Source organism: Chinchilla lanigera, unplaced genomic scaffold, assembly GCF_000276665.1.
Source record: "Chinchilla lanigera isolate Chin_1 unplaced genomic scaffold, ChiLan1.0 scaffold00122, whole genome shotgun sequence".
Classification (NCBI taxonomy): Eukaryota; Metazoa; Chordata; class Mammalia; order Rodentia; family Chinchillidae; genus Chinchilla; species Chinchilla lanigera.
The window spans coordinates 496,713-508,265 of NW_004955523.1; the positions used below are offsets into that span (position 1 = coordinate 496,713).

Consider the following 11,553-nt stretch of genomic DNA (forward strand, 5'->3'; position numbering starts at 1 on the left):
TTCAGCATTCACTCAGGATTAAGTCATATCCAACTTAGTTGTAGTCTCACTCTTTTGCTTCAGTTTTCCACCAGCCCATTCAGCACTAGCACATGACTGTCCCTCAGGAACCTTAAAGTCAATGTGACAACACAGACTCTTAAAAAAAAAAAAAAACCAACACAGACTTCCAATCACCTCCCCATTCCCGTTTGCAGCTTCTCCAGCTCAAAGCATGCACAAAGCATCAGTCCTCTTCCATTCCTGCCTCTTTGCCCCCTCTTCCTTTTAACTGCAATTTCTGCTTTTTCTTATCCTCATATTTCCCGTGTATGACCCTCCTTTACAGTTCTGCTGCTCTAGGGGAACTTTTCCTAACTTCTCTTTGGATGGTGTCACCCTCCTCTTACACTTGACCTCAGCATCTCCCCAATCCCATCTTTATGCTGCCAGAATAACGAGCCTATGTCCTTTCCCAGCTTTCTGAAGACATAGTCGACAAAAGTGTACATATTTACAGTGTACAATGTAATGTTTTGGTATATGTATACATTGTGAAACAGCTAAATCTGGCTGATTACTACAGACTTTTGGTCCTATCATTTCCCTCTCCCAGTGGCTTCATCTTTACCTGCAGAATTTAAAGTTAAAATACATAATTCTGCGCTGCACTTTTACCTCTCAGAATAATTCCAGTCTTTCTTTCCAGCCCTGCCTCCCCTTAAGCTAGCCCAGGGGCTCTCAGCCTTAGCTATTCATGAAAACTACTTGGAAAGCAATATTGTGGGTCTGAGGTCTGGGGCACTGATATTTTTAGAAGCATCCCCAAAGGACCTAATATGCAGCCGGGACTGAGAGCCTCTGGTCTACCACAACTGACTACTTTTACTTTCTCGTGTCGGGGATACTGCCTCATGCCAAACTCCACATCCTGGGAAGTGGTAGAGCATTGCATTTATAGGAGTGGACTCTGGATTGACTGCTGGAACTAAGTCCCAACTCCATGACTTAATGGGTTGTGCTTGTGTGACCCTGGAAAACTGTCTCCTCCAAGAGCCCTTTCCCAGTATTCCCAATCAGAAATCATCTCTTTGCTCCTTCATAGTATTTTTGGTCCTTGCTGTAGTGCAGGACTGGTCGATGATGAGTTCTCAGTGGATATTTGTGGAATCTAGTTACCATGTAGTGCTCTTCACTGTCATCTGTATGTGCATTTTTACCCCTTACACTAAGTTAAAACCCCATTGAGAGCAAAGATTATGTCATTCATCTTTATATACCATATGGTGTCCCATACATTCATATATTCAATATATTTTCAATTCTCTAGAGAAACCAGTTTTCTAAAACAAACTTAGAGAAAGAAATGCCATTAATTAAGTATATTGTTCAGTGTTGTTTCCAAGTACAGCATTCAATCTAGTTCCCCCCACTCCCTGCAGATTTATGCCTTTCTCTGATCTGGATCCTTACTCTGTTCTGGAGAACTAGAGGAACGATGTAATTTCCATGGCTACCACTGCACAACCATCTCACTTGACTAACTGGCATATTCACATTTGAAGTTTGATGAAGGAATGTAATGTATACAAGAGATTTAGGGCCGGGGATATAGCTCAGTGGCACCAGCACCTGCCTGGCAAGCACAAGGTCCTGAGTGCAATTCCCAGTGGGAAAAAAAAAAAAAAAAAAAAATTCAAAGAGGAACAAGAAGCATGAGCTTTCCTTCGCACACATTCTTACTTGTACGAGTTCAAGATTTCAAATATCTACAAATGAGCAGCTGGGCACTTAACTCAGTGGCAAAGCGCCTGCCTGGCAAGCACAAGGTCGTGAGTTCGATTCCCGGTACCGGAAACCACCCCCCAAAAAACCAAACAAATATCTACAAATGAACTCTAATTTTCACAGTCCTCGTTCACAAACACCCTTCGATAGTTTCCTTTTGGCTTAGATTGATTGAGTCAGTTGAAATTTTGGAGCCGTGAGTTATTTGCTTGTGTTTTTGCCCCTTTCTTCCTTCCTTCCTCCCTCGCTCTCTCCCTCCTTCCCTCCTTTCCTCCTTCCCTCCTTCCTTTCTTTATTTCTCTTCCTTCCTTCCTTCCTTCCTTCCTTCCTTCCTTCCTTCCTTCCTTCCTTCCTCCCTTCTTTCCTTCCTTCCTCTCTCTTTCATTTCTTCCCTCCCTGCCTTCCTCCCTCCCTCCCTCCTTCCTTCCTTTCCTGATTTAAGCATTATTTGGCATTTTCTTAATAAGGTAAACTGGTGGGCAACTTCTGGACGCTCAGGAGAAATAACTGCCACTGGGATTCTAGCTAGCACCCTTCCTGCTAGCAAATTAGGGTTAGGCATGATCCAATACCTGAAGAGAACTAAAAGAAAAAGGACAGAGAGGTTGTATGTGTCCTACTCAGTTTGTTTGTTTGTCTGTCTGGTTGGTGCTGGGGATTGAACCCTGGGCCTTGCACATGGTAGGCAAATGCGCTACCACTGAGCTATATCCCCGACCTTTAATTTGTTTTTGATGTTAATGTTCATTGTTTCCCACCTCCAGAATTTAAGCTCCTCTAGGGCAGGGTTGTGTTCACTGATGTGTGCTAACCGCCTAGAACAGTGCCTGGTATAGCAGGCTGTCAGTCGGTATTTATTGAATGCATAAATTTATTGAATGCATGCATCTTCCCAGGAGAAAATGCAAAGAGGGGTGCGCTTAGTAACTGAGGTGGGGTGTGGGCTTGATCTCCGGAGGCCGAGCCAGACCGTGGACAGATCCCCCAACGCCGGGCTTACCCCTCCGCGGGACAAATCACATCCTACAGTCCCACCCTCTGGGCGGGCTCGCGGCCGAGGCGTAAACTTTGATTGGTCAGCAGAGGTGATGGGCATGTCAGGCTACGAAGGAGGAGCCGCACTCTAAACTTCCGGGAACGCCAGTTTGCGCGGCCGCTAGGTGGTCGGTTTGGTGGTCTCCTGTGTGGTTCGTCCCGTGGGTAAGAAGAGGAGGGTGAATGGGAGAGACCCCCAAAGCTTGCTGGTCAGGTTCATTAGCCTTGAAGTGTTAGCGGAAGGGGGTTCTGGCGGCCGAGTGGGAAGAGGAATGAATGGGCGGGAGCGGGCCAGCTGACGGTGAGGCAGGCGGGCGGCGAGGAAAGGGGAGCCCTCCGCCGGCGTCTGCCTCGCGCCTCGCGCGCTGCGCGTGCGCACAGCGCTCCCTCTCGGAGCCCGGACCCTGGAGGTCGGGGAGCGGGCGCCGCGATGGGTGGGGAGAGGTGGTGTGGATTCTCTGTGCCCCAGGGTTGGGAATTCTGGAGTAGCCCTTTAATTTTGTTTCCCTGGTCTTTGACAGGTTTGAGCATGGCAGAAGGGGACACCTTGGTATCAGTGGACTACGAAGTTTTTGGGAAGGTGCAAGGGGTGTTTTTCCGCAAGTACACCCAGGTGTGTGGCTGTGGGGACATAGCTTGGTTAGGGACATAGCTTGGTTAGGGACCTAGGGACAAGAGACAGTCCTGACAAGTGTGACCTGGGAGAAGCTGGGTGGGCGGCAAAGAGGTAGTTTGTAGAGCAGAACAATGGATATGAAAATAGTTTGCAGTTAGCAAAACACGATGTCAATGGGAAATTCTCCTGCTACTAGTATTGTTTTCTCTGACATTGAACTTGACTTGCATATTAATGATCTTTAAATCACAGCACTTGGGAGGCTGAGGCAGGAGGACCGCCATGAGTTCGAGGTCAACCTGGACTACATAGTGAATCCAGGCCAGCTAGCACTACACAGCGAGACTGCGTCTCAAAAACAAAACAAAACAAACTTTAATCTTTGAAAGGGTAATATCCTTAGTTCACCCTGCTCCAGCATCATTAAATCAAGTCACATTTCCTAAACTAGTACATACTAATTTTACAAAATTGGGTTTTATTGTAGCATTTTCTTACATGCATGTAACATTTTGATCATGTCCATCCCCCATTGCTCTCCCTAACACCTCCTTTCTCCTCCCCCACTCCCTCCTCTTTCTTCTTTGGGAGCGCTGGGGATTGAACCCAGGGCCTTCACACTGAGCTACATTCCCAGCCAGCCTTTTTAACACTTTTTATGTTGAAGCAGAGTCTTGCTAAATTGCCTAGGCTGAGCTTGAACTTGTGATCCTCTTTGCTCAGCCTCCCAGAGTGCTAGGATTACGGTGTGTGCCGCCAGGCCCAGCATGTTCCTTTCCTCTTCTTCCATAGTGGTCTACTTGTACCAAGTCGCAGTTGCATAGGAAAGCTGCCACTGATTGATGAGGTAGTGTTTAGATGAACTGACTGTATTCGTGTACGTTCCGTAATTGCTTCCCTCACAGCTGCTACCTTTTCTTCAGATGTCTTTCATTTCTCCAACATTTTTCTAATACTCCACTTAATTTTTTTCTAAACTTTTTGACTTTGAAAGAGCATTCATCTTTCTAGTTGAAGTATTTCTAATTAAGAACACTTTATCTATTCCAGAATAGATAATGGTAACTCTAAACTTGGAGTATGGTATTCCTTCTAGAGTAATAGGAACTGTTGGAGGGGATAGACAAACCATTGGCAGCCTCTACCTCTGTTTTCATGACAGTAATCTTCCCTTAACATTCACACGCAAATGCAATCTCAATTTTCCCTTCTGCCTTCTGTCAGGGTATATCAGGCTCTTGCCTTCCCAAAGTATATCCAGCCCCAAAGATAATAAATTAGGACTGCGGACTTCTCAAGTGTCGTATTGCTGGGACTATACAGTAGAACTAAACTTCGAACCTGAATCTTTGATAGATGAATGTCAGTTATCAATACCTCTTATTCTAAATACTTGCTAATTACTTTTTCCTTCACTCATATATAAAGTGCCTATTGAAAACAGAATTGCTAAAAGTCATAGCAGGAGTTCTGTTCCAATTAGCTTTGCCATCAGTTATGCAGGACGAGTTCTTGTGATTTAGTGAAATGGGGTGACAGCTTCAAAGTTGAATCAAGTTGTTGAGAGCAAAGAATCAGATAGCATAGCCCATCTTTCCTATCTACCTTTACCCCCAGTTTACAGAAAGAATAAAAGAATGAAGAAAAACAAATTTTGATTTGGAAAACTGGAAGGGAAATCCCCCACGACCACATTTGTTTGGACACATCTTGCTCGATTGCCTAGGCAGACCTTGAACTTCGTCATCCCACCTCGACCTCTCCAGGGGCTGGGGTTATAGGCATGCGCTACCATGCCTGGCTCTTTTCTTTTTATTTTTTCTTGATTAGATTTGTTCTAATTATTCTTATTCTTTACTATTTATTCTTTACTATTTATTATTCTTTACTTATTCTTTACTATTTTAAAGTAAATATTCTTTACTATTTTTATTCTTTACTATTTATAATCATTTAAGTTCTTTACTATTAAAGAATTTATTCTTTACTATTCTTATTCTTATTCTTTACTATTCTTATTCTTTACTATTTATAATCATTTAAATATGTTTTTAATAGTTGTGTTGCTACAGTCAGTTCACGTGATGATATTACCACTCTGAAGCTCCATTAGGAGAAGAACATGACTGACAATGTAAAAAAGGACTTTAGTCTTATTTTCACAGAACATTAAACCCTTTTATTCATGCACTAAGCCCAGAAGAGGGAGACTTCATTGCCTTTCGAGGCCCTGATTTTCCTCAGACTGAGCTCCAGCCCCTCGCCGTGTATCACCTCACCATCTGTTGCTCACACTGGCCTGGTCTTGATGCAGTGCAGGTGAGAGCCTTGCCATGCTGGGATTGCTCCTCCACAAGACTGCTGATTTTGGTGTTTGTTGTATTTTCCTTCAATTGTGTTTCTTGCTTCTCCACAAGACTGCTGATTTTGGTGTTTGTTGTATTTTCCTTTGATTGTGTTTCTTTTGAATTTTCTTTGATCACCTTTTGTTTAAAACCTCTTCTTCCTATTCTATAGAGAGCTCCTTGAAGTACAAAAGTTTTTACTTACTATTATTTCTTGAGACGGGGTCTCACTCTGTAATTCAGGCTGGCCTTGAACTCATTATGTAGCCCAGGCTGGCCTCAAACTCACAGCAATCCTCCTGTCTCAGCCTCCCAAGTGCTGGGATTACAGGTGTGCACCACCACAACTGGCAAAAGTTTTTAATTTTGAAGTCTAATTTAGCTTTTTTTTTTTTTTTTTTTGCAGTACCGGGGATCGAACTCACAACCTTGCACTTACCAGGCAGGTGCTTATGCCGCTGAGCTATATCCCCAGCCCTGCTAATCTTTTTTTGCATGTGCTTTTATTGTTATATCCAAAACCTGTTGTCTAGTCTAAGGTAATGAAAGCTTATGGGTGTGTTTTCTTCTGAGACTTTCATAGTTTAAGGCTTAGGTCTTTGCCCCAGTTTCAGTTACTTTTTTATTTTTTTATGTGCTGTGTAGAAGTCCAACTTTATTATTATTATTATTACTACTATTATTATTATTATTTTGTCTTTTGGGGACAGGGTCTCGCTATGCAGTTCAGGCTGGCCTTGAACTCTCAACAATCCTCCTGCCTCAGCCTCCCAATCCATGCTGGGATTACAGGCGTGCACCACCATGCCTGGCTGCTGTTTCTTCTTTTTCAACCTGAGTACCTTTTCTTTTTTCCTACCCTGTCTAGAACCTCAGTATGAGACTTAATAGAAGTGGTAAGAGCAGATTTTGGGGGAAAGCTTTCAGTTATTTGCTATTAGATATGACAATAGCTGTGGGTTTTTCACAGGTAGTCAAGACTTAGGTCAGGTTGAGAAAATTCAGTACAATAGTCAGGTTGAGAAAATTCCCTTCTATCATACGATATTGGATTTTGTCAAATTTTTTGGCATTTATTGAAATAAATCACACAATTTTTGTTTTACTTATTAATATGGTATGTTACATAGATTACTACTAAAACCCCTGTGGAGGGTTCAGGTCTCCCACTTGGCAATGGCAAATGGATGCAAAATAAAGACAAAGAATATTCTGCAGTTGAGGAGCTCTGGGATGACCAATGTTCTCTGTGGAACAAAAGGCCATGAGTCCAAAAGCTCATTTTATTGGTATCAGTCAGGGAGGAGCGTAGGGGTTGCGGCAGAGTGCTAGGGAAAAGACACTTTCAGGCATTGGCTATAATGAGAAACAGCAATTCTGTACCAGGCACAAAGGCTCTCCGATTAGCAATACAACGGATAGCTTGATGGATGCAAGGCTGACACCTTGACTGACAGGAAGGTATCATTTTTTTTTAGTCCCATGGCCTCAAATGAGATGTTATCTCATGTCCTAGCCTTTTAGCCAATGAAGGGAAAATCTGGTTCAATATAGTCAGCTCTGCATGTCTCAGTGAATAGAGTTGAAGTAAAGGTCAGGAAAAGATGCAGACAAGTGGCTTATTTCTCAGGGGAGCACAGCTTGGCGGTCTCCCACATGTTACTTCTTACATGTTGAACCAACTTCGCATTCCTGGCATAATATCAGTTTATCATGTTGTATAAACCTCTTATATGTTGTCAGATTTGGTTTGCTAGTAATTTGTTGAGGATTTTTGTTTCTGTATTCATAAAAGATACTGGTGTTTTCTAGTGATGTCTTTGGTCTAAGGATAGTGCTGGATTAAGAGAATGAGTTGGGAAGTGTTCCTCTTCTATTTTTTGGGAGAGTTTGTGAAGGATTACTGGAAGATTCGTCTTTAAGCCTTTCATAGAATTCACCTATGAAGCCACTTGGTCCCAGCTTTTCTTTGTGACAAGTTGTTTTTAATTCTATTACAGATCTGTTTAGATTTTCTATTTTTACTTCTTGATTTGATTTGTCGTTTTAAAAATCTGTCCTTTTCATCTGAGTTACCTAATCCTGGCATACAATTGTTCCTAGAATTCTTTTTTTTTTTGGTAAGGTTTGTACTACTGTCCTCTCTTTCGTTTCTTTTTTCTTTTCTTTTCCCTCCCCCCCCACCTCTCTTTTTTTTGTCTCTTTGAGACAGGCTTTTGTGATGTAGTTCAGCGTGGCCTTGAACTTGCAGTTGCAGTGATGCTCCTGCCTCACCCTTCTGAGTACTGGGGATCACAGGTGTGCACCACTACACTTAGCTCATTTCTGATTTTAGTAATTTGAACCCTGTGACTTTTTCTTGATAGCCTCGCTACAGGTTATCCTGTTTATCTTTTCAAAAAACTAACTTGTGGTTTCAATGATTTTTTTAAAATTTCTGTTCTTTATTAACTTCTGCTTTAATCTTTATTATTTATTTCTTTCTGCTTGTCTTAGACTTTGTTTGCTCCTTTTTTTTTTTTTTTTTTTTTTTTTTTTTTTTTTTTTTTTTAGAGACTATTTCCCTGTGTAGTTCAGGCCAGCCTTGAACTCACTATATAGCCTAAGGCTGCTCTTGAACTCACAGGGATCTTCCTGCCTCACCCTCTAGGTTTTTGTTTTTTTGTTTTTTTGATCTTTTGTTTTTTTGTTTTTTTGGCCTTTTTTTGAGACGAGGTCTTTCAGGCTGGCCTTGAGCTCACTTTATAGCCCAGGCTGGTCTCGAACTTGAAAAGATCCTCCTGTTACAGCCTCTTGAGTGCTGGGATTACAAGTGTGCACCACCACGCCCAGCTTTTTTTTTTTTTTTTTTTTTTTTGGTACCAGGAATTGTACTAAAGACCTTGCGCTTGCCAGGCAGGCACTTATGCCACTGAGCTATGTACCCAGCCCTGCCTCACCCTCTGTAGTGTTGGGATTATAGGCACTGCCACCATACCTGGCTGGGACTGTGTTTTTTAATATTTATTTATTTATCTATCTATCTATCTATCTGTCTATCTATCTATCCATCTATCCGTCTGTCCATCCATCCATCCATCCATCTGGTACTGGGAATCGAACTCATGACCTTGCACTTGCCAGGCAGGCACTGTGCCGCTGAGCTAAATCCCCGGCCCCTTGGAACTGTTTTTAGATTGTAGACTGGGTTTTGTGATTATCTTCCTTAAAATGTTATCGGAAAAAAAAAAGATGACTATTTAAGCAGAAATACAGTTAAGAGATAGAATTTGCTTTTTCGAATTTTCCTTGAAAAATACCACTGTTTACTCATTTAGGTAGATACTAAAAATTGAACATGAATCAGGAACATTGTGCCATCAATTTAAAAAAACAAGAACAGAATCATGTACACAAATAAAATCTGGAGAAATTTCCATCCACAATATGGGTGAAACTTTTCATTGCAATTTAAAGATTTATTTAACTGTTGTAACCTCTTGCTCAAAACTGCACAGTCATTCTGATAGCTGTTTACCATACATGGTAAATGAAAATTACAGCCAGCTCCCTTAAGTTAACTTAAGCCTGAGAATGTGGTTGTTACACACAGGCGGTGGGACGTGGAGTCTTCCTCACAGTGCATTCTCAGAATTCCGCTTTTATGTTTTGTCCTGGCGCTTAGCCACCCATGCTGTAGGTATCACCTACTTTTCTTCATTCCTGATTTCCTGTGCCCTTAAACTGTTATTTATTTGACTAGAGTGTCTTTTGTTTATTATACGAACATGTCTTGCAAGTGGTGTGATGGATGCTACAGTTACTCATCAAACCTTTTTTTTTTTTTTTTTTTTTGGCTATGTGGAACGTTTTCTTTGGCAAACTCTAGTAACTTCCCACATAGACTAGGTCACTACTCTGGCATTTGGACATGCAATCATATTAGCTCTCATTTTCTTTTATAATTCAACCCCTTCTACTAGATTATTTTAGCAATCAATAACTTTTATAATATGCTAAGTACATGTTTATGCAAAAATAAAAGTATCTCTAAAACATTGCTATCTTTCCTAAAAGTTCAGTCTTGCCCACAGCTTAATGACTTAACGGAAAGAACACAGAAAAGAAAAAAGCAAAAAATAAAACAAAGCAAAAAAAAAAGGAAAGAAAAGAGAAAGGTAAAAACTAACCAGAGTCCTTACACTTGATTGGCCTGAAGCTTGTCCAACTTTGAAGACCCTGTGGTTATTTAAACAGAGGAAAAGAAAGCCAAGTGAAGCCTAATAGCTGTGCAGGCTCCTGGAAGCACGGGGTGGGGTGGGGAGGCTGGTCACAGCTGCCTTCCTTCTCCAGCGGGACAGAAAGTGGGCTCTGGATGCAATGTAAACATGCAGGGTTGGACAGTTTCTCTACAGTAAAAACAATGGATGAGTTGCCCAAGAAATTGTGAAATGCTCCTAATGATCTTTAAAGATAATAACGGACACTAGTTCATCTGGATTTGTTTAGATGTGGTCCTGGTTAAAGACAGAGAAGGGTCTGATACTTTCACGCTTTTTCCATTTACCATACTCATTAAATTCTTAAGGGAAAATGATACAGTTCGGTATCCTAAAAACAATTAGCCGTAGGGGGGGTCATTTTAAAAGCATCTGTTTTGGACTTAAGTCTTTAGGACTTAACCAAATGGACTACACAGTGAAAAATTCTAGTGCCTGGGTCTTATAAAGAAGGAAATGGAGTCAAGTGGCCAGCAATTGAGGGTAAGATCAGTGAGATCCGCCTTGCTGTCTTTCTGTTTTGACTTTTCTGGACAATATCAAATTAGTTTCAGTGGCTTGATTCTAGGCCAAGATTCTGGCAACAGATTATAGTCTCATAATCTCATTGGATCTCTCTCTTTTCTCCCCTTAGGCTGAGGGAAAAAAGCTGGGATTGGTAGGCTGGGTCCAGAACACTGACCGGGGCACAGTGCAAGGACAATTGCAAGGACCCAGGTCCAAGGTGCGTCATATGCAGGAATGGCTTGAGACAAAAGGAAGTCCCAAGTCACACATTGAAAGAGCAAACTTCAACAATGAGAAAGCCATCTTAAAGTTGGAGTACTCGGATTTTCAAATTGTGAAATAATGGCCTGAATTTAAATTTCCCAAGATAAATTAATTATTTTTGGTTTTTATTGTTAGTAAATGAACTATTCTGTGTTCAGTATAAGAATTTGTAAGTTTTTTTTTCCAGTAGGTTATTTTAGTACCAATAGTTGATATTGTTGATACAGTTGACTGTTATGGTGTATGTGCAATGGAAGGATTATAGTTGTACAGTTCTAATTAATAAAAACACATTAGAACCTTCTGCTTATGGTACTTTTTAAATGGTCAGTGAGCTTCCTTTTGGGCAAAAGGAAGTATTTATTCAGTAAGCATCTTTGGGAAAAAGATTTTGAGGTAATTTAAAGAGGTCTGATCTAAAAGAAAAAGCATTTATTTTATTTATTTTACTAGGGAATTTGTATGCATGGCTTTGCACTGGGGTATCTCTAACCCCCCCCTCCTGTCTGCTGTGTAGTTCAGGCCTTGAATTTGCAGTGATCCTGCTTCAGCCTTCCAAGTGCTAGGATTACAGACCTTTGCCACCATGCTTGGCCCTCAGCCCTTTTTATAATTTTTTTTGAGACAGACTCTTGCTAAATCTCTAAATTGCCCAGCCTGGGCTTGAATTTGCAATCCTGTCTCAGCCTCCCAGAGCGCTGGGATTACACCCATGCACCACCACGCCTGTTTTTTTAAATCATTTCTTTCTCTTTTTTTT

General features: G+C 41.4%; 1 protein-coding gene across 1 annotated transcript; it reads left to right on the forward strand.

Annotated features, from left to right (window-relative positions):
• Positions 1–2,795: 2,795 nt before the first annotated feature.
• Positions 2,796–11,097, forward strand: Acyp1 (acylphosphatase 1, erythrocyte (common) type). Its single transcript, XM_005409377.2, has 3 exons — positions 2,796–2,967; positions 3,324–3,415; positions 10,657–11,097. The coding sequence occupies exons 2-3, from the start codon at positions 3,332–3,334 to the stop codon at positions 10,870–10,872; spliced, it is 300 nt and encodes a 99-aa protein (XP_005409434.1). The 5' UTR covers positions 2,796–2,967; positions 3,324–3,331; the 3' UTR covers positions 10,873–11,097.
• The last annotated feature ends 456 nt before the right edge of the window (positions 11,098–11,553 follow it).

What these genes read in the sequence shown, in the direction of transcription:
- Acyp1 (XM_005409377.2), top strand. Translation starts at nt 3,332, where the DNA reads ATGGCAGAAGGGGACACCTTGGTATCAGTGGACTACGAAGTTTTTGGG. An exon ending in TTTTCCGCAAGTACACCCAG is followed by an intron (nt 3,416 to 10,656) that starts GTGTGTGGCTGT and finishes TTCTCCCCTTAG; the next exon opens with GCTGAGGGAAAAAAGCTGGG.